The sequence below is a fragment of the Gavia stellata genome, chromosome 15, assembly GCF_030936135.1.
Source record: "Gavia stellata isolate bGavSte3 chromosome 15, bGavSte3.hap2, whole genome shotgun sequence".
Taxonomy (NCBI): domain Eukaryota; kingdom Metazoa; phylum Chordata; class Aves; order Gaviiformes; family Gaviidae; genus Gavia; species Gavia stellata.
Genome location: NC_082608.1, coordinates 8,758,222 through 8,784,651, shown reverse-complemented (window position 1 = coordinate 8,784,651; position 26,430 = coordinate 8,758,222). Strand labels below are relative to the sequence as shown.

General features: G+C 35.9%; 1 protein-coding gene across 5 annotated transcripts in view; it reads left to right on the top strand.

The window, feature by feature from the left end:
* The window catches only part of PHKB (phosphorylase kinase regulatory subunit beta), an 83,367-nt gene extending 64,407 nt beyond the window's left edge, over positions 1–18,960 (top strand). For 4 of the 5 annotated variants that reach the window (XM_059824731.1, XM_059824728.1, XM_009813019.2 and 1 more), the window contains 8 exons: positions 2,549–2,606; positions 4,300–4,390; positions 5,707–5,909; positions 9,904–10,038; positions 13,794–13,923; positions 14,313–14,420; positions 15,753–15,893; positions 17,921–18,960. In XM_059824731.1, the coding sequence (XP_059680714.1) occupies positions 2,549–2,606; positions 4,300–4,390; positions 5,707–5,909; positions 9,904–10,038; positions 13,794–13,923; positions 14,313–14,420; positions 15,753–15,893; positions 17,921–18,058 (1,004 nt within the window). In that variant the 3' untranslated portion in view covers positions 18,059–18,960. Of the gene's footprint in view, positions 1–2,548; positions 2,607–3,342; positions 3,434–4,299; positions 4,391–5,706; positions 5,910–9,903; positions 10,039–13,793; positions 13,924–14,312; positions 14,421–15,752; positions 15,894–17,920 lie in introns of all 5 variants that reach the window. The other variant, XM_059824729.1, reaches the window with a different exon arrangement.
* The last annotated feature ends 7,470 nt before the right edge of the window (positions 18,961–26,430 follow it).

Genomic DNA, 26,430 nt, shown 5'->3' with positions numbered 1-26,430 from the left:
CCATGCATGCAAGCAGTTGTGTAGCTATTTTCTTTGCTATTTAAAGCAGTTTCTGCATTAAATGGGACATGCAAATTCATAGTGTGGTGGGGAATGAGCTGCTAAATATATAAACTCTTTTAGATTGTTTGTAGGCAGGTGCTATATCTGGCTGTAATTTTGAACACAGATACAAAACATAAGGGATTTGATCTTGTATGGAAAACTGAAACTAAAGACAAGTTTGTGTGTCTGTAACAGTCTGAAATGTATGAAGCTTTATACTGAAGTTTTATTTTACCTCTTTGTAATCAGACTTTAATTCAGTATATCTGTGAAGCTTACTCTAATTTGGTATTATGGCTTTGTATTAGAGCACAGGATTCAGATTAATGTAAAATAATTCAGAAGAGGCTACTGAGGCTTGTGGCTTTTGTGCTGCAAGGTTTGGTGGGTTTTTTTCCAAAGACTGCTTATTAGCTGCCTTTGTGTATATGAATACTCCTCAGAAAAAGAGGACTATTAAGATCAAATAATATTCTCTTAGTTATTCATCAAGCAGTGTAACTCACCACCTCATGTTATAGAGCCCTGCTTCATAATTTTGATATGGCAGATGGTTCTTGTGATGAAGAGTTATCATTTTGACATAAATATACATTATATCCGTATTGCTATATTAAAAATGTCATGGAAGACAATGTAAAGTGGAATAAAATTCACTGGCTGATACACAGTGCATTGTTGAAATACAATGTGAATCCAAAGTCATGGTCAGAATCTAAGCGTTAGGCACGTGTAGCCTCTGAAGCAGGCTCTTTCGCCACTGTGACCTGTACTGTTGTTGGGCTTTGAAAGCCTCAGTAGCTGTCTTTTAGTCCTTTTTAGGTTGTGTCCTCCTTTGCTCTGGAAATAACTTGAGGCAGACTTCCTAACCTCTGTAAGCAACCAGCAATAACCACTTTTGACCATTAGATCATGATGATGAACTTAAAAACTACACTGAAACCATTTGGGTAAAAAACAGTACTGTTGTGCCTCTGACTGTTCAGAGCTAATTTGTACAGACCTTTTTGTGCCATCCCATATGAAATAGTAGACGATAATAACGTTTTTAATATGCACCTTGCATTAAACAGTCTGAGTCACTGACTAATAGTTCCTGTCCTCCTACGACTGGAGATTACTGAGACTGACATTAAATGATATCACAATCAACAAAACATAAATCTAAAAATAAAAGCTGAAAAACCTTGGGTGTTCCAGCTGACAGGCACAGGCTATGATTTTGTGAGTCAACTTCCACCACTGTTGTTGTTATAGATGAACTTACTGTTCACCAGTAAGTGCCTGGCATGAAAAACACTGCCATTCCATCTGAGAATTTAAAATCTAGAAGCTAAATGAAGTCTAAATAACGCAATGTTTGTCACCACTTTTATCTTTAACATAATGGTCCCCACTTGACCCCTGCACAGTTGAAGATATGTCAGAATAGCAAGTTGATGCACTATGAGCAACTATGGGTTGACAAAAGAATGGTATCTATTGTTCTGATTAGTGTAATTAATGTACTTCATGCCTTCTCTGAATCCTGGACTACCTACTTCGACCTAGAAGCAGTGGTCTTCCCCTTTCCTGTCTTCTCTTTTTGAGGTCATGTCTGTACAGCATGACGCTACTTTAATACTTCACAAAATGTACTCTTTGGGTTTGGCACACAGAAAATGAGCTTGGAGAAGGACAGTAGTAAATCAGTAATATAATGTATTATGTTTCTGTCCAACATCCCCTGTTGTACTTTGCAACAGTGACAATTAGCTTCACAAGAGTAGTGCTGTAATGCACCTGATCACCAAAGCTAGTTCACACAGTCACTTAGGTATCTTTGCAGGCACCTTGTTGTGGTTACTCAGGGCAGAGCTGCAAAGCAGTTAAAGATCCTCTCTTTCACACTCTCCCAACTTCCTGTAAAATTGAAGTCTCATGTCCCACATGATTAACTAGGTGATCTATTGTTCATATACAAAGCTGAAAACAACTCGTGTCTTGGATATCAGCTATTATAAACTTTGTCTAAACATAACACCACTTTAATGAACTACACTGTCAAGCACAGGACGTTCCTGTTGCTTCCTGTAGGTTTTAGCTCAACAAAGAGGGAAGACAGTGGAGAGAGTATTTGCATCCTGTATCCAAAACAAAATCTGCTGTATGAGCATGTACCTTATGATGGGGATGTATCTTTATAGGCCAAATTTGTGTGTAGATTAATTTTCCCCAATATATTGCAAGAATAGGCGATATCATAGGTCTCTTCATAGCATGAGCAGCAAATTTAGCTGAAATCTGGTTTGGCTTCTTGCATAACAACATACAAGTGCATGATAGGGGACTGGATTGCATCTAAATTTCAGATGTTAAGCACAATAAATAAGTGCTTTACTAAAGCTGATTCAGAATTAACTGATCTCATCAGATTTACCTTATTACTATTAAATGAAAACCTGTGCAACTTTTTTGCTTGTGTTTTTTGTTTGTGTTTGTTTGTTTTTTTTAATGCATTTAGGTACTGTTGCTGAGCATATTGAAAGAATCTATAGACGAGCTGGCAGCAAAAAGCTCTGGTTTGTATACATGTATCATGTTCCTTTTGTTTTACACCTTTTTTTTTCCTCCTGTGTTTATAGAAAGTAAAGCTGGCTCCTTACGCACTTAAAGAGGGGGAATAAAAGGACAGCTTCACTGACAGGATTGTATTGGTTTATCTTGTAAAATAAAAAAAGAGTAATAAGCGCTTTTTTATGAGTGCTATTGCCGATGTACAGTTCTTATTTAAATTCAAATAATAAGAATACTAATATTCTTATTTCTTACAGGGCATGATAATAGCTTTCTGTAGCAAGGCTGGTGATCAAATATAAATCAGTCAAGTTGATACACTTACACAGTTTGTTTATTGCCCCAAAATAATTTGCTTTGACCCTCACTTTGTCACAATAACTTTAAAAGGTTTCAGCAAGTAGGTTGGTATTTACAGGTTGTTTATTAATTTCTTTGCCCTGAAGCTCAGTAGAAATCTCATTTCTTTTTATCAAAGAAATGAGTTGAGCCTGTCCTGAATTCTGTTCTCTCACTCTGTAACTATTCCTAACAGATGAGTCTGTAAATATAAAACCTGGTTTTCATTTTTCATTTTAGTCTGTTTATACAGTTAAATGGGCCTTTGCCAATAATAAGGTAGAACCAAAATACCTTGGTGGTATTTTTTGTAAAGAATAAAAATCAAAAGTATTTTTAGAAACAAAATATGTAAACTATTTTTCATTTCTCTTCCATGATTGTCATGTGACATACATATAGGTTGGTGTTGCGCTACAGTGCTGCATTTGCACAGAAATTTTCTTCTTCTATAACCCCACATATTACTACTTTACTGGTACATGGGAAACAGGTAAAGTGCCCAGAAATCTGAAATGGAGCTCCATGATTTTCTTTTTTTGCTTATTTGCATTTTGATAGTATCAGCTAATGCATTTTTGAAATGCTTTGCTCTGAATCTTAAGAAGTGCATAGCAGTTTTCACAGGAATCAACATCAACTGTTTGAATTTTTCACTAACACTATAGAATATTACAACTCATTCATTATCTCTGTGGATAAATGATTCTTAGTAGCCTCAAAGCCTGTGCTAGAAAAGCTCAAATATGGGTCTATTAGTATGTTGTCAGGAAATTATTATTGAAAGTATTTATATCTTTAACTGTCAACTAGATATATGAAAAGATGTTTTTCTAAGAAGTTACAACTAGTTTTTAACGTAGCAGTTCACACAAGTCTCTTCTTTTCATGCTACATATGCGAAATACTACCTCAGCATGGAAAACAAAACAAAGCCTTGGTGTTACGTGTTGTACTTTCTCTTGCAAAATCTTTCTAACTCTTCCTTAAATAGACTAAAAATTTACCAGGGTTATCTTGCAAAATGATGAAAATGTCACAACAGAGAAGCTGGCATCTCTTACCTGTCTGTTTTCAAGATGATGCTGAGAAAAGAATGACAGGCTTGTTATGGAGCTGGTAGTTTAATGAGTTCTAACTAAATTTATTTTTGATCCATTAACCTATATCCATCTAGACTAAAAAATGAAAATCCATTGAAGATTACATAAAATCTGATCCAAATTCCGCTTTATAAATAATGTATGTATTTACTGAGTTAGTTTTGAGATCTCTGCTGTGGCAGACTTCAAACTTATATATGAATTCATTAAACTAGCTTTTGATACGTAGTGGGATTGCTCTGTTTTCTGCCCTCAGGTCTGTTGTGCGCTTCGCAGCAAGTCTTTTAGGTAAACTAGTGGACAGCCTTGCACCATCTATTACTAATGTTTTAGTTCAGGGCAAGCAGGTAAGTCTTTACTCCTCAGAAATGTATTAAGGAATGATAACAGAGAAACTAAATAAACTGGCTTTTTAGTTTTGAAGGCCTCTGATGCTTCTTTTAAAAGTACCCAATGGCTTAAAAAATCCTTACTGAGGAAGAAAAATACAGAGAAAATAAAGATATTTTTAATACTTGCATATACTATGGGCTAATGAATTTACTTTTATTTAATGACAGAACAGTATGGAAGAGACAGTTCAGCGCCTAGATAAGAAAGGAAGAGGCAGGATTTATGTAACTCCTTAGATTTTATATATATGCCCTCTTATTTCACAAAAGTAGCTGGAGTCAAGCAATAAGGCTTCTTTTTAAGACTTAATGAAGATGTAGCCACTCACTCTGTAACTCTGCATAAGACAACAGATGAGTGGCAGTTGAGCAAAAAGTCTTCCAGGATTTTAGTTTTCTGTTCCAAACAATGTTTAATCATTGGTGTTTCTTCCTTTCCTAAGGGGGACTTTTTTTTTCTCCCAGCATAATTTTAATGAAGTTTACGAAAAGCTGTTTCCAAATAATAGTAATTTAATATTATGTATTTTTTGTATTAAAATATGTATATGGGTATACTTACCTATGTGCAATGCTATTATGACAGATTTGTCTTTCTCCAGACTGAGGTCTGGGTATGTACTTCTGGTGCTACATAGCTACAGAGGAAGCTGCACCTGCATGCAGCATGATTTGTAGCTGTTTACTTTCAACTTTTTAACCTTGCTTGCCTTCACTGATCCCTTTATAATAATGATCTTTATTATATGAGAAAAATTAGTGTTGCTGTGTTTTACTGACTAGATAAAAGCAAATCAGAATTTTAACGAAATTCCTTTTTTGTGGTTAAACAACCCAGTACCAGCAATATATTTTCTTAAAATGAAGGCTGTAACTTTTAGGATGCTATTAGAAATAAGAAAACAAAACTATGAGTTTAATTCTGAATTTTAAGTGAGCTCTACAGCTGCAATATCAGAAATGAAAGACTATCTAAACCTAGTGTACAGTCGTGATTATACAGCTAGTTTTGAAACCAAAGCAGTGGTCTTGTATTTTTATTTTCATTTGGAAAAATATATTACATATTTACTGTGTTCTTTAGTGAATTTTGTTATTTTAATAGCATCCAACTAACTGTATTAACAAGCATCAGTCATTGACATAAAATTATTTTTGTATTGTGAAATTTTAACAAGAAAAGTAGAGTTCATGAAGATTAATTTCTGCATTGCTTCTATGGTGCTTTTATTCCTGTCCATATCTTCTGAATTGTTTTCAATGTACCATAGGTGACACTTGGAGCTTTTGGCCAAGAGGAAGAAGTTATTTCTAATCCCTTATCTCCAGGAGTGATTAAGAACATCATCTATGAAAAATGTCATTTACAAGATGAAAGAGAAGCCGTAGTTCAGCAGGAACTTGTCATACATATTGGCTGGATCATCTCAAATTCACCTGAACTTTTCAGTGGCATGCTGAAGATACGGATTGGGTCAGTAAAGTATCTATTGTTCTTACTACCAGTATTGCAGGAGAACATACATACTTCAACAGAGACTGTTGCTATATTGCAAAAATGGTTTATGTAAGATCATGCAGCAAAACTTGTGTACTTCAATTTTACATTTCTAGGAAGCCTGCTTTAAATTTGTGTGCTAAAACCAGGTACATAACTAATCTCAAAGTGATTCCACGTAAAGTGGAAGAGGGGCAGTCCTTGTAATAGCCCATTTGAAGCTCTCCTACAGCTAATACAGTGAACTATAGGATTTTTCGAAACTTGATCCATATCATGTTAGGGCTTTAAAACCAAAAACCGTGTAGTGGGGTTAGATGCATTCTGTACAGCAGATGAGCAGTGGCAAGTATGCTGCCTCCAGGTCACCCTGTCCTGCTGGCAGCCAACAGGCAGAATGTTCTGCCTGGCTCACCTGGTGGCCAAGGAGGCAGTCACCAGCTGGCTAACCAGACTGTGCGTAGCTCTGGCATAGACACAGTGAGTCTCTGTTAGCAATGCAGTGGGTTGAAGGAGTTCTGTTTTAGATTGCAGCTGGCTTCATACCCATACCTGAAAGTATGCACTTGAGTGTATTAGTGGTGCTCCTGAGACAGTTTCCTACCTGGCAGCAGGCATACAGCACACTGGGTGCCATGTAGAGAGTTCCCAGCTGCAGAGTGGCTACAAAGTCTGCTCACAGTTGCCCTCTGTGCATGGGCAGCAAGGCAGTCTCTACAGAAATCTTTTAATCATGTACTAGGTACAGGTGTGCTGCGCATGCTTAAGGCTGGTAACTAGCATGAATTTCATTACTGGTAAACACAGGATGTGGACATAGAGTCCTAGAAGCATAATGGATAACACCAAACCAAATGCTGGTTCTTCCTTTACAGTGCCCCACAAGTAATGTAGATGTACACATGGTGTGCTGCTGCCTGCCCACCTGTCAGGCAGGTTCAAGGGCCATGTCCAGAGGCTAGGGATGTACTGTACTGGCAGGAAGGGAAGAATCAAGAGGTAGAGAGGACAGTAAGAGCTTTTACTGTCAGAGACTTTCAGGACTTGAGGAAGGAAAAGGGAAAAAGTGTAGTCTAGGATTAAGGCTCCTGGATGAGGCCTTTAAAAGCGCTTTGCTCACTTGAGCAGTCACCTATGTCATGTAGGTTTGGGGAAAATGGGTAAAGGGTAGAGACCGCATAAATGCAATAATCTAGGAAGGATGCAGCATGAATTTGATTTTCTTCTGAAACCACACAATTCTCCTCCAGGTCAACACATGCTTCTAGTTGCCTTCTCTGGTTTCTAGTAGGTGCTCAGCTTGTAATATAGCCTTGTCTAAATCAGTCTTAAAAGTCTGGCAACCATGAGCAACAAATCCCTTGGCAACAGTGTCAAGACACTTTTAAACTATTCTTTTCAGAGTTTCAGCACAATAATCTGCCTAAAAAGATAGCTTATTCTTTTAGAGTGTTGTCTGTAATTGGGACTTCAGGTAAGAAAAGCCTTCTGCAGTTCAAATGTATTTACCATTTTAACTTTTCCTAAAATATTTTGAGGCACCAAGGTGTACTTCTCATACTCAGTGAATCCAAATATCTGGTATCTGGCATAACAAAGACATTGTTCAAGAGCAGTTCTCTACGCAAAAATACTTAACTGCCATGGTAAAGAAAAACCTGATTTGTCCTATAAGGTTGCTAAAAATGTCTTTTTGTTCTTCAAAAACCCCAAAACAACTCCCTCCACCTGAACAGTATCCCTATTACAGACACACACAATACTTCTTGACTGTTCATCAGCTACATAGTTGTCCAGTTCTATACTAAATAGGTTAGGCTAAGCTATACATAGCTTAGGAACCACAACCCTGAATCAAATTTAAAAGATCATTTACCTACTGGATTGTTCTATTTAGTTCTTTGATGAGGTGACCTACAAATAGTCTGTGCTAGAGTGTTACCCTATTCCATGGTATCTGCATTTACTTTGCTATCTACATAAATTATTTTTTCACATTTAGGAAGAGACAGATGCATTTGAATAAGCACCTCTTTGAAGAGGCCAGGTGCTGCTAACTGAGACTTACAGAATTAGTGAGCATGCTTTAAAACTAGAACTTAAGTGTTCCATCTTCCATGTTTTTTTCATAGAGAAAATACAGCATTTCAGCACTGGAGGTAGATTCCAGCAGTCTTTTTTCTAGCACAGAAGATTCATGCTTCCATTTTAGCAGTACATTGCAGTCATCATAAACAAAAACTATTCAAATCACCTGCATTATATTTAACTGCAAGTACATTCATCCTTTTGCACTTCAATACCTTTTCTGTACCCTCTACAGATCCATGTTACTCCTCTTTCATCCCCTTCCTCATTCTCTGTAGGTAATACTTTTTGCATATTTCTTTCTTTCTTCCAAGGTTAATGCTAGAGATTCAATTTCCTTTATTTCAGTGTTATCACCCACTCCAGTGAGCAAAATTAACCTTCCCACAGAAGCACCATTCCATTTTGATAATGATTTGATTTAGTGTCTTGTTATTGATTAGTTTTCAGGGTTTCATGTTGAAATAGATCAAGTTCCTGACAGCCCTATTACTTTAAAAACCTCCAGCCAACTGACTTACCCACTTCTTATCAGCGAAGAGTTTGGTAGGAGGTCCACTCTTGACTTTGCTACGTTTTGTAGGCCACTGCAAAGAGAAATTACCAGTGAATGACTTCCACACAGATACATTTGAGTCATCAGTGAATAAAAGAACTGATTCCTAAGCCATTTGTGTTTGTTAGTCTTAGTAACAAGAGAAGGACACTATTCACCCACTAAAATAAAAGTAGTGTGTTCTGGATAATGTAATATGTCCATGTTGCCTAATACTCTCTTGCATCTTGCACCTTCAATGAATGGTTTTAGAAACCTCAAATTTAAAGCAACCTTGAATCAGTTGGCCTGACATCTCAGAATTCTGTGTAGTTACTAAGAATCCTTGAGAAAAAATTGTGACCTGACTTACATAAACAAAAGCATTCTGTACCTTGTAGGCTAAATAATTAAATGCCTGTGGAATGAGGCTATACTGATGACAAGGTAACTCTCTTAGGAATACTCTGCATTTTCTGATAAACAGAGTAAGGCTCTTTGATGTAACCCAGACCTGATCGGGTGTTATATGATGGACTGTTTGAAGAAAAACTAGTTAAGTTTCTTTTCCCTTTTGATAGTAACACCTACTTGAACTGAAGCAATGTAGATGGTTAAGAGACTGAGCTCCATGCTGAGTTATCTGGCTTCAGATGTATCTATACATTATTTCATCTTTGGTATTAGAGGCTGTAGCACTGTTTTTATAATGTGCAGAATAAAATTCAGCATTTTCCTTCAGTAATTTGCAAAGTTCTCCCTCTCTGATACCTAAGGCTGAAAAATCTTCACCATTGCCATATTTTTATTTAATCAAATCTTTTCAAAAGGGAGTAGCAAAAGAAAGAAAAGTGTGATAGACTGGAAAAAGGAATTTCAAAGGCTAGAACTATACATAAGCCCTGAAGTCTTTTTAAATATAAAATAATTTAATTTTAATGGTTTTTTTAAAACTCATCAATAAAATGCATATACTGTCAGAGTGTAATTTCAAATGGGAATTTTGACATCAAAAGGCAGGTAAACGTCTGTCTTAATGAACATGGGACATAGGGGAATATGTGGTCAAATATCTCTTCCCTATAAAAAAAGCATGCTTCACAACATGTTTCTAAAAATCTATGCATTATCCCTTTCAGTTTGTATCATATTGCAAACAAACACAAAATGTGAGTAAATTCCACAATACAGTAAGAGTAGTAGAGTATTTGTTTGATATTTTATGCATGTCCTAAAAGCCAAATAGCAGGATCACGTGGAAATCTTATGAGCTATTTTATTAGACTAATTTTTCATCTTTGAAAACTTCATATTTAATTAATAAGTGTATTCCTCTCTTTACTTCAGATGGATTATCCATGCTATGAAGTATGAATTGAAAATCCGTGCTGGGGATATGCCAGCCAAGGACTTATACCAGATGTCCCCTAGTGAAGTGAAGCAGCTTCTGCTGGATATTCTTCAACCACAGCAGCAGGGGAGGTAATGAGATGTGTGGATTTGTGGCACCTGTTTTCATTCGTAATAGGCTGTTCAAGTAATCTTCATTTCTGAACTACTTTGCATACATCTGAAATCACCAGGCATCTGCAATCAGTAATATACTTATTCAAGGAAAGGTAGCAAAAATGCAGTTTTTCATTCTTTCACCTGTGTCCAGGTTCTACAATTGTTTCTCTTATATTGCATCTTCCGTTTTCAGCTTTATCTTTGTGGGAGTCTTACTTTATAGTAGTAATCTCTATACTTTGGCAGGAATGTGAAGCATTATATTCTTTTGATGTGGGGAGAGGAGCCAAAAATTACTCAATACCGTCTACTTAAGTAACTTTTAAGAACAGTTTGTCTGCTGTTCAGTGCCCTCTTTCTTCTAGCTTATTATATGAATTAAGAACAGATGTTCTTTAGAATTCTCAAGAGATAGTGGTGCTGCTTGAAACTTGTCATCTTTTCTCCAAGCTATAACTAGCTGCCAAAAAGAGCATTCACTGTGATACAGTGTGCAAGACAAAAGTTAAAATTACAGTATTTCTACTTAACTATATTAATAAGAGTAAAGTCAAAAGTCCTACCGTAGGTTTTACTTCAAGTTAAGTTAGATTAAACTTTGTCACATAATACTGCTGATAATTTCCGTAGCCCTTGACTGAATGGATGATGGCCTTTTTCTCTCAACAAAGAGGAAATACACCACACATCCTACTACTTCTGTTCCTGCTTAATTCAAAACACATTCTGTTGTTTTCCCCAATCTATAATGCCTGAGAAACAAGCTCCTTAAATCGGTGTCTGCTCTCTCTTATCTAATTTGTGTGGTGTAGAATCTCTCAGTCCAACTGACTATGTACTCTGCATCTCCCACATGCTTTTCGGTCTCTTGGTTGTGGTTATTAACCCTTGCTGTTTACTTGCTGTCTCTACTCATGTATGACATTATTCCTCTAAAACCTTAGCAAAACAACCCTTTCTCTTTGCAGCATTTTTCATTAAATATTATGCTATTTAGGAAACAGTTTGGTCAATCACAGTAGGCAATTCAAGCACCATTCTTCATTAGATATCTTACCTGAGTTGTCACAGTGCCTTCTGCTTTTGATTCCTTTAATGTACGATAGCTGGGTCAGCAAAGAGCACTCTGGTTTATCTTCTGTCGATGAAGATTCTTTTTTGGGGGTTATCTGAGTACAAAAGCTAGCCAGCATATCCTTCAAAACTTCCTACCTTTAACTTCTTCCTGTACAGTCTAGCTCATTTTTCCTTACCCATTAGTGACTTGTTTTTAAAAGTTCCCTTCCTGACAGGAAATACAGAACACTGTCTCATTGCATTTTCTTTCTGTGACAGTTTTTCCTAGTTGTGATTCTTAGAAAAAAAATCTCTGCTGCTGTGATACCATATATCACTGCCAATTAATTGGTCATACATGAAGGGCTAGTGGTATTTGTGTGACCCTGTCAGTCTCTCCAAGTTTTCATGAAGGGTGAAATTTTTGCAGTTTTCCTACCTCTTACACTGCGCTCCAGAATATGATACCATATAGATAAATACATGTTTTTATATATATCACCAGAGTGGAGACTTCCACAGGTATTCTTTTTGACCTATTTATGTAGGTCACAGGATTGCGAGTAGCCTTTTTAAAATGCAGCACTGTTCTTTTAATGGTCCAAACACTCATAAAACTCATTTTGCTCATACAGTTTACAGGACTCTCTTCCTTACCACAGTAATTTAGATAGGTCAGAGTAATTTGAACATCTTCAAATGCTTCTTTCTTTGTATTAAGAAAACAACCTTCTATTTCTATCACAACTTGTCGTCTTGTTTTTATGAATGTTTTCTTGTCCTAGTCCAAGGACAGAGCTGTGCAGAGAATGAGATGGAACTGTCATAAAAGGCACAAGTTTTTGGCAGTTAAGTGTTTTATTGAGAAGTGACACAATAGCTATCACTGACTTACTACTGACTTCTGATTACTTTACCACTGCCGGGATCAAGCCAATACGCAGTGTTTTTTCCTGTATAACTGTATTGGATTAACATGACAAATTAAGAAAAAAAAGTCTCATAAATCACAAGTGCTTTAAAGCTTTAACTTTAAATATCTCCTTTGTTCTCATAAAGCATATCCCAATTACCTAGAGCTCAGACCTGTTCAGGAGATGTGCCACTTAGTGATACTTTTTTTTTTTTCTTCTTTCTTTAAAAAAACCCACAAAACACCACACTGTTTGCTTGGTCTTCTAGTGTAGTTGGGAGCTACAATAAGAAGCTTAAGAAAAATGTAAGAACACATATGGAGTTGTCTGAATTAGAGTTCTCTTTTTCTGGTCAGATCTCAGAAGGAATTCTCACCATTCCTCCAGTATTTAAGATTAAGGTTTTTCAATGTAAGATCTTTTTGTTATTTCATCAGGCACACTGGTGTCTGCATAAACAAGTAATTTTACTGACAGGTGATTTTATTCTGAACATACCAAGTTAATCTAGCAATACAAACAGCAGAAAAACTAAAAACCCGAAAATATTATTGCTGAATTTCATTTGAGCTAGGCTACAAAAATTCTGCAGAACAACAACATCAACAAAGTTGACCAGGGCACTTCCTTTTTTTTTTTCTTTTTTCTTTTTGAACAGATTAAACTAAGACACAGAAGTATTAGTTGCTTTTCATCAGAGCTTTGCTTCCTAGGGGAGCTCTCACTACTCTCTTACCATATAAAAACAGATTTTCTACTTAAAATTTAAAAACCAACTCAGGACAGTAAGTGTTAGGAAAACTCTTCTGTCAAATATATGCAGTACTGCTACATAAGACTTAATTTGGTACTGTGAATCCACCAATTAAAATCATACCCATGGCTGCCACTTCTTAAAGCTCCTTTGCTGGTGTCTCAAACATCTTGGCTAAAGCCCCATTGCTTTAGTAATACTCAGAAGGAAAAACATGAAAATTAAATTCCAGAATTCATGTTTACAGGTAAAAAAAAAAGGTGGGATCAGTATGCTTCTGAAGGCAAAAAAAATTTGTAATTTATGGAGAATGTACCTCAGTTTGTTCAAAGCTTTAGTTTAACAAAACCATTCTGTCGAATTTTCTGAATTTACAGGCCACTTGTTTTTCTACACACCATCATAAAAAAACCTACCTTCAGCAATCCTGCTGAAATGCATTTTTCTAACCTGGTATTTAAATTAGAGTGATAGGTGTTTCTAATCCATTATCTATTGCATTTTGTATAGATGCAGAATTTCATTGAGCTGTATTTATATAATGAGTTGTTTTGCCTACTGTTGTATGGTAAAACAAATTTTAGTATTATAGTTAATACTGGTTTTTTTCAGTGTGTATAAATTTGGCTGTCATAGGTACCACACATTGACTTCTGTTTTATGTATATTTTAGTTTATGGCGACTTAAATTGATTAGACGTGATGAATTCAGCCTACTGCTGTTACTGTACTGCACAGATTTCACAGTTAATTCTTTTACTCCAGTTACGTAAAGCACAAACACACACATAAGAGTAACATTCTAACATCTCTGCTGAACATCTTGATTTTGTTTGCTTTAGAGCATAACTTAACAGAAAGCACAACATATACTGCATATGCATCACTAAAATGTATTTGATGTCGCTGCTTACCTTACTGGCTTACGTGTGATTGTGACCGTGGCTTGGTTCTGCATCTGTAACAGTTTTTTACTTCAAGTTCTCAATTTTCTTTGTCCACAGAGGCTGGCTAAACAGAAGACAGATAGACGGTTCTCTCAATCGAACTCCCTCTGGCTTCTATGATCGAGTGTGGCAGATCTTGGAGAGAACCCCTAATGGTTTAATAGTGGCAGGGAAATTTTTACCACAGGTAAAACCGACAGAGATGCTCAGTTATTTCTGCTCTACCTGACTATTAATGGTGAATTATTTTATAGTTAATGTCTATTTTATACCATATTGTACTTCTTAGGGTAATTTGTTCCTGTTATGATTTAAAAAAAAAAAGTATTTTCAAGTTTTGTTTTTGGTTCTGAGTAAAATACAATTAGAATAGTATGGAAGTCAGTTATTTCTATTAAAACACATTTATAAAAGCGTAAGTGTAGAAGACCCTTTCCAAGTCATGGACTCTGAAATCTGTTCCTTTTTTGATCCTACATTGGTCATATTTCTTAGTTGAGTATTATTTATTCAGCAAGCAAATAGGCTCCAGCTCGGGGTGGTTTTGATTGAGTAAAAGTATTATTTGTTTTTCAGCAACCAACCTTATCGGATATGACGATGTATGAAATGAATTTTTCCCTTCTAGTTGAAGATATGCTGCAAAATATTGACCAGCCAGAATACAGGCAAATTATTGTAGAGGTTTGTGGCCTACAATGAATGAAAATTTATTATGTACTTGAGTATGTTACAGCTTAAAAAAAAAAATTAACCAAGGCTCAAATATTTGGAGAAATGGCATTCTAAATATAAACACTTGCTTCTGTGGTTTCTCCATAGATTTTGTATTATTAAACAGGTTCCTGTTAACATGTTCAAAATACACTAAGTTTTTGATGTTCTTCCCCTTTAGCAAATAGATAAATATTAATAACAGTGCCAATACAATTAGGTCACAGCAGGTAAAAACTAGTAAGAAGAATAATTCCAAAGTAGCTTTCCTTCAAGTCCCTAGCCCATGCCTTTTCCTAACAATTTTCTAGGTGTAGGGAAAAACTGCTCTAAAATATCAGTTTGCCCGGTGATGGGTTCTTCTTTCCCATTTTGCTGAGGCTGTCTAGTAAGTTGCTTTATGCTACTGAATCGACTAACTTCCAGTTTCCTTATGTTTGCATACCTAATAGTTAAGCAAGAAGCTGTTTAAATTCCTTCCCCACCACTGCACATAATACGTACTTTTTGAACAGGTCAAGAGCATCTGTACCCTTAGTAACGGACATCTGTGCTGTCAGCAGTATTCATTGTTAGTTCCCAAGTATATGCCTCTGGTGTGTGTGAGAATTCCTCCACAGTGAAATCAAATCCATCTCAATTCTGGCTAACAACTAATGGTCACGCTGCTTGCTAGAACATCCTCAATTTTTGCTAAAAGATAACACAATTATCAAAACCCAAGATGACCAATATAGTCTACTGCCCACTTGTAGTTATTACAACAGGTCATTTGTCATGTTCACCTTCCCATTTTAAACCTCTTTCAGATATAGGGAATGTAAGTTCTCTTGAACTGACACTTTTTATTGGTGTCTACAGACTTTGTTTTTTATAAACTTTGTCATAGTACGATTATACCATATGTGATTATACCTCAAAAATATCAAATGCTGAGGTTCAGTGTTTGCTGCTTTTCACCCTCTCCATTGGCTGAGCACCGGCAGTCGTGCAGCCACACAGTGAACTGAAAAAACTGGAAAATAACTTCCCCGGCTCCCAGCAAAGTTAGATGTTAATGTCAATCATTTACGCAGTGCCCTTAATTAGGTAGTCACCAGAAATTGTAACCTTTCATAAAAGCCTGCTTTTCAGTGATTGTTTTATCAAAGTCGGAATTCTATTATCTGTGCACTATTACCTGTGCCATTACTAAATGGCTTCCTGCTTGAAAGAGGCATATGCTATTATTAACAGTGCTTTTATGTAACCTGAATTTCAACAAATCAAATTTAAGTCTTACAGTCGTCTTCTGCCTTCTAGTTGTTGATGGTTATATCTGTTATTTTGGAGAGAAATCCTGAGCTAGAGTTCCAGGACAAAGTGGACTTGGACAAAGTGGTGCAAGAAGCATTTCATGACTTTCAGAAAGATCACAGCAGTCCAAAGGGAGCTGAAAAACAAGTGAGTAAAATAGTACTGTCTTATAGAATTTACCATGCTTAGTCAAGTTGTTTATAAATGTTAATTCTGTGCAGTTCAGAATAAAAAGCAATTGATAGGATTTCAGAATGGAACACAAATAATAAATGAATATACCCAAGTGCTGCATAAGTCTGCAAAGAGCCTATAAGCAGAGATAAAAGATGTGCACTTACTTTATTGCTGAATTGTGAATTCAAACTGGTATGGTAAGGAGAACACTCTCAATGTTACATACCTCTGAAATGAGAGTCTGGGTAAAGCTGAAATAGTTGTAATACTCATTAAAGGGGAAAGAATTAATTGGGGGACACTAGAATAGAGAAGAGTTAAGAATAACAAAAAAAAGAAAGAAAAACCTGAAGTTTAGCAAGGAAGTGTGAACTTAGGCTCCTGTGTACACAGATACTAAGAAAAATTTAGTAGCCAAAGAACTCACATTGACAATACTAACGTAGGAACTTGACATGCAAAACTGTTCTTGGCTACTGATTTTTGTGTTAAGAGTTGCATTCATGACCTATCAAGCTTTTAATCTCTAAGGCTTAAAATCCAAATAAATGAACCTTGACCATTAAGTAGCTTTTAATATTTACTTCACTGGGATTTTAGGTTTTATGCTTTAAAGACCTCTAAATATTCTTGCTACAAGTTTTGGTGCCGCAAAGCTCTGAAATTCTGTAATAAAGCCAGGTTCATTGAACGGGTTGAAGGAGGAAATTTGAGTAAAGCAGTGGGACAAGTCTCTGTGTTACTGAGGATGATCTTCCTCACTCTGTCTGGCATCTTATTGTGCACAATATATTTGGAGATATCTGTGCTAGCTCTGAATAATCTATTGATTCATAACATATTGATTGCAACAGCACTTCCTGTTGCTGAATTTAGCTCCTTTAAAAGATGAGGAAGGATGTGTTCCTTAAGAATTCTTTCAAAAGTTTCAAGGTTTACTTTTTTGCTGCTAGTTTTTTGTAATAAGATTTGAAAGCAAGCCAGATATCCAGTATTAGCAACATATCACCTTGCACAATACCTTTGTTTTTAAAAGGATGTAATTTTCTTGAAATTATGATTCTTTTGGCCTGCCCATTTTGAAAGGTAACGACTCTGTGGTTGCAGCCGTAGCAAAATCAGACTTATTCACACAAATGGCTATTAAGTGCCAGCTCCGTACAGGATCTTGAATATGCTACTGACTTTTATGACAAGCCCGAAATCCCCAATGGCTATAAACAGAAAGAAAAATCCCATGCAAAACCCAATTTTTACTGGTGCTGCCCTAGCCTCCATTAAAGTGATGGATGTTTTTCCAAGCCCAGATCTACTTAGAATGATGCCTTTTTGTCTTTTAGAAAGAAATCCTAATTTATAGTTGTGAATAGTATCTTTAAGTTTGTTGTTGGAAATTCCAGCTCCTTACATTTAAAATTTTCTGGAACCTGACTCTCCCATATTTCCAGGTGTATGCCCACTGGCACGTAACTGTAGCCTATTTAGGATTGTTCTGATGATACTCTGTCTCGGGTTTTTCTAACAAACACTGCTAAAAGAAATCCTAATTTGTCTGAACTATGCTCTTCGGCTAAACTGACTTGCAAGTATTTTGAACTTTGTTAATTCCCTGTTAGCATGTAATAAATATCACAAGTAATGCATGTAACAAATATCATGTACATATCAAGTACATGTAATGCATGTAATAAATATCACTCCAGTAATTTCAAACACACCCTAAAACTACAGAAGTCTAGTATTTTCACCACACAATCTCTGCCCTTGATTTAATAAAAGTAACCAGTTTCCTGAATTAAAGAGTTGAACCTTTATTATAGCAGCCAGCATGTAATTTGAGAATAAGCAGATGGTTTAACATCATTAACTGTGCAAAACAAGTGTTCAATGAAGGAAGCTTATGTTGTTGATTTGATTAATGAATTAGTTCATGTGCTACCTGTGGTTTGGTTCTTGGATTTAAAAAAATTTGGAAACATCTTTTCCCTCTCCTGCAGGATGACATGACTGCATTCTACAACACTCACCCAATTGGAAAAAAGGGAACATGCAGCTACTTGAGTAAAGCTGTGATCACTTTACTGCTGGAAGGGGAAATGAAACTAAGCAATGATGATCCTTGTACCATAAGCTAAAGCTTGAAACACAACATAGGAGTTGTTGCTTTATTTAGTGTTCTATGTATTTTTATGCATATATTAAAATACTGTTTTGAAGAGTAATCCTGACTAGTAATACAAATGCATACTATCCTTTGCTGAAAGAAGTGCCATTGAAGATACTAAGTGCCACCTAATTTTTTCCTTTCTCAACTATGCAGCATGACACTCTGAGCACATGAAGTTAGTCCTACGATATTTGATTAAGTTGAATAGGATTGCATTTATGATCTTAAATTATGCATTTAACATAGTTGGTAACTTCAAGAGAAATGCAGTACGAGATTTTGTCTTTATACCTCTATTTATTTATAATTACAAACAAGTTTATTGTAAATTCTAAATGAAATTCAGAAAATAGCATAATTAACATGCATACCAATCAGTGTGGAAATTTGAAAATTGGTTATTTTTTTAATTGTTCTACACACAGATTGGAGGTGAAGATTAAATAGTTGTTATTCGTTAAAGTTTTTCTGTATCAGTTCAATTGACAGCGTACATTTAGGGTTTGGTTTTTTTAATTTACCAGTTCATAACTTGATATACAGGTTTCATCCTACTTTTTATCTCCAGCAATAAATATCACTGCAGTTTCCCAATTGTTGTTTAAACATCTATAAGTTAACAAGGGAAACATAGTAACAAGATAAAAGTTTACTTTAAAAAAAGGGCAAGCAAGCTGTATTTAAAATTAACATCAATGAAAAAAAAAAACCTTTGTATTACATAAGCTATCAATGCATTAAAGAATTCAAGATACACTTATTTATCTCCTAAATGTGTGAAAACACTGTATGCTATATGCTTTATTTTGGTGAAAGTAATAAAAAGCAAATGCTTGTAAAAAAACCTGTCAATAAAAATCCTTTAAGTTACATGCAAAGTTACTCCTGTTGACTTTGGTGGTAACCTTAATGTGCTACTGGAACTGCCCTGAATGGATCATTAAAGTGCCTCTTTTAGCAGCACAAAATATACTAAAACTTTAGAACTGGTCCTCGAACATTTTTGATAATTAAATTAACAGTGACCAGCTACAACTCAACCATCAATAAATTGTTGCCATATTGGTATTAAAGACAGGTAGCTTAACTTACTTTGAGGGCAAAATGAATGGCAGAAGTGGTGGAGTGAGATAGTCTGGGCACAAGAGGAGTATTTATTTGAACACATTTAGGCAGTGGTTAGTACTTCCCTGATTTGCAGAACTTCCCCAGAAATCACAGAATCAATCCTTCTTCAAACCAAAATGGTAGAAGAATTTGTTGTTGAAGGAGGACACTAAACCATTAACAAATCTCTTCTCAAATGATGTGGAGAATGAGTAAAGTTGGAAAAGCTAATTTTGGGCTAGTAGAGTAGTGGTCTTACTGCTCTTCCTTGCTGTAATACATTTATCATTCAAATAATAATGGAGAGGTGGCAGAGGAACAGGGAAGGAAAATCCCGAAGAAACACAGACTAGTTACTCAGTGTTGGGTACATTATTTTAGTGTCTTAGTACATTTAATAGTAGAATGTTGTTTGAGGGGCTGCAGCATTGCTCTAACTCCAGCAAGAAAGCTATAATTCAACAGCAGACTCAGTTGGCAGCAGTTCTAAATACTGAATGAGCCACTAGTTTAAACAGCAATCCAACATATCCAACATACCAAATTTTTAATTCATTACTGCCTTAGGAGTTATCAACTACAATAAATTCCACTTGCCTTTTTTTTTTTTAAAGTATTGCTTGCAGATCTACAGCTGGTCATGGATCAGTGATTACATAGGTAGCAAGCATGTTTATTTCTAGTGTTTTTAAAAATATTCTTTAAAATTGATGTATGTCTTGCCATACAAACACAGAGCATAACTCTTGTCTACAAACTGTAAATACTATTGAAAGGAAACAATCCTTTAAATACTTGCTTGTGATTTAAAATGTAAATGCACATTAATTCTTCAAATAGCAGGATAGCAGTTTTGCATTTTTTACATCACTTACCACTTCTTACTGCTTCTCTTCTGCTCTTACTCCTTTAGTACCTCCAGTTACTGGTAAGCCTCAAGTTTGCTGATCTTGGTCTGAACTGTGTAACTGCAAATGAATGAAAACCCCAGTCACTGCTTTTCCTTATACAAACTTGGAATGAAAATTCATGCAGACTGTTTTCCTTTATAGCCTTGAACACGTGGTTTATAAAACTGTGATTGTGGCAGTTTTTCAGCTTATACAAAATAAGGCTAAGTACCTAGATTTGAAAAGGAAGATACTAAAAATCCAGCAGAGTCCGCATTCTCTGAAAAAGGTTTTTGTGTCTGGAAGGACAATACCATTAATTTTTCTCTTCTCTTCCTGAAGCAGGGACGAGAAAGGAGCTTGATACAAATGGCTCTTACATAGCATGCCTACTAAATTACAGCTTTAAAAGACAACACAAGACATTTGGAAAAGAAACTAAAATTTCTACTAAAGTAAACATTCTTCCTACACTATAAATTGTTTGAAATCACAGAGGAAAGAGAAACTTTGGTGAGAATAAAGAGGGTAGTAGAAAATAAATGGTAAACTAGATAGTTTTTAAACAGCCATAGCTCAAGTAATTTGTGGTTCATATTTAACAAACATGGTCCTGATTTCTTTGGAAACATTCTGCCTCAAGAGGACAAGGAAAGATGCATTTGGGGTTGCAGATTAATAACCTGAGGTGCAACAATCAATACAGTCCCTGTGTACTTACTTACAAGAGCTACCGGCAATAAAGTTGGTGCAGCCATTAAAGAAAGAAGTCCCAAAGGGTTTGATATTGGTTCACACCATTCAGTTACCTTATTATACACCTTCACAGTGCTCTAAAACTTGAAAAACCATTCCACTTATCAGGGGAAGTAGGACCGATTCAAACAATGGGAAACAATAGTTGAAACAGTTTAAAGCCATTGAGTAAAAGCAGGTTGTTTTTAAACCATTTTTTTCCAGATTCCTTTATCAGATACTCTTGAGAATAAGACCGAATGAATTCCGCTAAGCAAACCACAGAAAAAATTTCCATTTTCCTCTGCTATTAGAAAGAGGGGAAATACTAGCTTGCAGTGGCAAGTCCTGATGTAAATACACATAATCCACCCCCCTCTCCAAGCCCAAACTCAATCACCTTCGATTTTGCCAAAACCATCATCTTCACACTGTGGATTACTGTGACAGTTAATAGGTGTCATGTTCACAGTACATCAGACACTTCAAACTGCTCTATTCCTCGAGAATTCAGAAGGTAAAAAGTTGATGCTATTCAAAGCTGACTTTCTTGGCCTTTTTGCTGTAAGCTTTGTTGCTTTCCTCCATATGAATTTTCAGTCTTTTTTTTGCCTACATATGAGTTTGTGCAACTGATAGGGAACTGATAGAAGAAAAAGACAACCAGATTAATAATATATCAATCTCTTGAGAAATCCTTGTCATTACTTGCTAATCCACCACAACAGAAAATGTAGTAAGAGATCCTGATTTGAAAGGGCTTTTGTTGGATCAATCCCAGAGCATCTAATGTGATGCTATCAAAACACTGACAGCTGGGGCACTTTTCTGAATAACATTTTGTCATCAGGTCTGTCAGCATGCAGTGTATTTGATAACAGCAAGTTTAGGATTAGTACGGTAATACCATTAGATAGCTACCATTCTGTTTTCGTAGTTTAGGTCCTACATATTTGTTGTTTTCATTGCTATTTAAACTACTTTCTTAAATCTTATACTTAGAGTTCATGCCATGAAAATTCTTCAATAAATTGTCAGCATTCATGATCAGTGTCATTTTATATTTATGTACCTTCCTCCTACAGTTTTCAAGAAAGTCTACCTGCTTGACCAACAGCATTTTTGAGACTTAAAATTATCCATCTGTAAAAATGCTTTTCAGGTACATGGGTATTACAGTATTATCATCGCTGGAAGACATGTATTTAACGAAAAAAACCCAATACAGTCAGAGCATATACCTAGAAGAGTCTTTGTATGCTAGTTTGTAAGAACAAAAAATAAATGTACCAAAAGAAGTGGGAGTGGTGGGGCAGTCAGATGCCTAAAATATAAATTAAGAAAATACAGAGGTGCAGTTAACTCCACTGAAGCCTGTATGTCTCATCCTAAAATCAATCAAGAAAATGGCTTGATTGGATTTTTAGATACTGATGATCCACAAAACCCCTGCCAAACATATTCTCTTCTCCAGAAGTGTGACAGTCTTTTAAACTACCCCTAATGAACTAAGCCTTGCAGCATGGGAAAAGAAAATTAAATAAGCAAGACAGTCAGTCTGTGCTCTGCCATAAACACAAAATGCAAAGCGTTGTGAAACACTGCTGAGAGCTCAAAGGATATGTGCTGGACTACTTACACTGTTCATACCTACTTCTGCTCCTTTCACACTCAAATACAAGAGAAGTCACAGGTTGTGTGTGTGAATATGGGGAGAAAGTAAGAGGGAAACACAGCTGGGGTCTTAACTAAAGAAAACAGAAAGGATTCTCCCTTGGTGGTGTGGTCTTGTGTTTTTGTAGACGTTTGTTTTGTGGGAGTGGAATAAGGAAGTTGTATTCTTTTCATTTACCTATGTAGCACTCTGACATTAGGAACTATGATAGGTACTTTTTCCACCTGAGCATGCTTTGCCATTTGCACATTAGCAAGAGCTGGAACAAAAACAAATGTAGAAACACTGTATATAAGGAATGTAAAAATCTACTTATGGTGGGTCTTTCCTGAATCAGAAAGACTCTTCTAAAAGGTCTGCAAGAGTTCATTATGTAAGCATTCTGTAGAAGTGCATGCTTCTCACAAGGGAAGGGGAAGAGGGACAAAACAACTTCCCTTGTCTTCACCCAGATACATACAGGATAATTTTTTACCTCATCTGAAAAAAAGCAGCAATTAAGTCTCATTTCATAAAACAACAACTCTCTAAGACAAAAGAGATGCTATTTGGAATAAAGTTTCCTCCTAGTGCCAGACAGTAAGGAATGAGCTCACTTAAGCCTGCTCCCTATGGGCAAGTGACATGAAGCTTAAGACAGCCCTTTCAAAATGCCACTAGCTAGTGTTTTTAGTGATGAAGTTGAGGCCAAGCAGAGGGAAAAAAAGGTGACATCATGCATAGGAAAAAAAGAATAAAATATGTAGGAACCATTTCTTACTCAACTTTCACATTAGTGAAACAATCTAAAGAAAGAGGCCTGGAGGCTCTATGCCAAGGCACATCAAGAAATCCACTCGGATTACAAGAAATCCACTCAAGTGCAAATACGTATAGGAAGAGAGGACATAATATTGGTTTACATCTGTACAAGACCACAGACCTAAAACTTGCATATCACTCCATCCAGGTAGGAAACAGGTAACTTAGCAACTCCCAAGAAAATTATTGATAAAAGCACCCCCAAAACCCACTTTCTACCACATCACTGAAGAGTGATGAATAATGCATGTGAGTCCACTCTGGATTATGTTCTGGAAATGAAAACATACAACCTAATTCCACTTTGAACTGGAATGGGACTATATATTAAACTACATTTTTTCTTACTTTGTTGCCTAAGGTAGATGCAAGCATCTCAAGCTGGTTTGCTTATGGAAGGCTACTGTATCACTACGTGTTCTCTGCAACAGGGTTGTCAGTTAGCCATGCAGCAGAATCTGAAATTACTGGTATTGCTCGTGTATGAGTCATCTGGCTGCACTTCAGACTCTCACAGGAGATGACTAATCTGACTCATAGGCAAGCAAACCCAACAATTTTCTGTGTTCCAGCGATAGACAGTATGTATTTAGTTAGGTATGCTACACAGTTGAACTTGCATTTCCTGAAGATAAATCATGCTGCAAAATTTATAAAGTAAACATTAACAACATGCTTAGAGAAGACTTTTAGCACATTCTCTTAACTGACCGTGTTTACATGCATCTGTTCTATAATCTATGAGAAGTAATAAAAACAAACTAGAAAGAAAATGTTAACAGAGATTCTCATATATTTGGAATCTATCTAACATTGCTGGCTAAGACATAAAAGCATGCAAGTAAGAAGAAACAAAACTGTCTTTCAACAATGCACATAAAAGGATCCTTAAGGTCTTCACGCAACGCCTCCAGATTGACCTAGCTAACTAAATCCAAAATGCTTTTCTTTGTGAACAAATGTGTTTCCCCATTATATTCTTTTCTTCTCAGTATTAGGGACCTCAGGGGTTTAAATACAAGTGAAATGATTAAGTACTTGCTGTGTTTTAGTCTTTTGGTGACTTTTGCCCCTTTTTTTTTTTTTTTTTTTTTTGCCTGAACTCCAGATCATTAACATAGGGTAATTCAACAAAGCTCTTAACTGTGTAATTTCATCTTCCTGGTTCTTCAAGAGTATTTATTTTATTCTTTAAATCTGGGAATTTTTATGAAAAAGTACCATTATCACGCTGCTACTCACTCTTCATTTTTGTTATCATCTGTTTTTAGAGGCCTTAAAAAAGGACTCATTCTCCTTGTGTCTGGCAGTATACAAAATGCATTCCCCTTTCTTAAAGGGCATATAAGATCTGGGTGTAGAACAAGAAAAAAAAGAGATGGATAGAGAGCCGGGCAAAGGAGCGTAAGAAAGGTATGTTGTCATGTGGCTGAGTGTGACTGCCGTAATCCCTGCAAGCACCAGGCACAGGAAAATAAATTTTAAAAACTGCTTCCTGGCCTCCTTACTATCTCAGAGCACATCTAGAAGATATGATGGTAAAAATATCAATGAACAGTCTCACCTCATCATCATTTGTGCTCCCACCACTGTTACAAGCCAGCAGAACTGCACTGGAGGTCTTTGGCTGACGAAGTCCTAAATGGGTAGCAGCAACATCTCAAACATAACATAAAAATCTTCTAATGTTGGAACCTGGAAGATAATATAGACCTGTCTTTTTATCTTAATACTATTACGACAAATTACTATTGTGCTTCTGGGAACAAATGGCCTTTTATCTCCACAGTCTTTTTTTTTTGTTTTTAAGCTTACTGTATTTAAGGTTTTTATTTTATAAAAGCACTTCAGCCTTATGCCTGTTCCTTTTGCTATCAGTACTATAGCTTCTGCTGAAATCAGTTACAGCATGGTACAAGTTCTGTGGGATTTATTCAGATTCCCAGAGCCACATCCAAGAACATTAAACTTAACCAATCTAATGAGAGCTACACAAAACATCAGTAATGAGGATTCACACTAGGCAGAAAGAATGAAGGTTTCCTGGCAAAAAGTCAGTGAATCACTAACCGAACAATTGGCTCTGTATTCCAGAGGCAGACAAAATAGGGGATTTAGTAAAACTACTGATTTTCATCTCAAAGGTCTTGTAATACAATACTGATGAAACCACAGCTGTTACAAAACTATTCTAAAAATCAACACATTTCAAGAGGATGAGACAAACCTTCAATTCTACTTGTGAACTCTCTACAATAAATGTTGGAGTTTGAGTTCATAAATTCTTAGTCTCAGCATCACAGGGGTCATTCAAGAAGATGAATTACGCATTATTTGTTTATGAAGTGTTAAAAACTTAACAAATAGCTGTTAAAGCTTCTCTTAGCTCAACTCTCCTTGTAAAATCTCAAACACTTGGTGGAAAGACTAAATTAGAGATATGGCTGGCATGGATATGGTTGACAAGTGAAAGTAATGAATTACCTAGACTTTCCCCAAGGTAAGTACTCATCTTTTCTGTGACTTAATTGCTAGCATAGTGCTTTCTTATCTGTAGATCACATGGTATTAATATACAAGTAGAGATACATTATTACATTTGACTGTGTAAGTAGTCTAAACTATATATTAAGGACTCAAATTTTATTTTTACAAATTTATTTTTAATTTTATGATGTTCACTGGTCTGCTCCATGTTCTACTTCAGATTTGCTTTGGCTTACAGTACTTATTCCCCAACACCGGCAATGTCAACACAACTGATGTTTTTGTTTGTCCCTATACTCCCCAATCCCTTTAGAATACATACACTAGACATTTCTGTATCAATGATAAATGAAGCAAATGCTCAGAAATGGGAATAGCAAAAATTACAATTAGTAGCGAATGTGTTATTTTTGCTTTTTTGGTGACTCTCTTGGAAGGGAAGGCAAGTATTAAATGATCAAATGAATCTTCTACTTAGCATTGGATTTACTATTACCGAAACCCTTAAATTCCATGTGCCCCCTGCACATGAAAAACCAGGGTATTTCTAGGAATACTTCCAATGTCACTTTCCAGGGCTACTATACATGTTTCAAGTGAGCCCAGTGCCACTCATTGGAATCATTCAAATTTTATGGCTTTTAC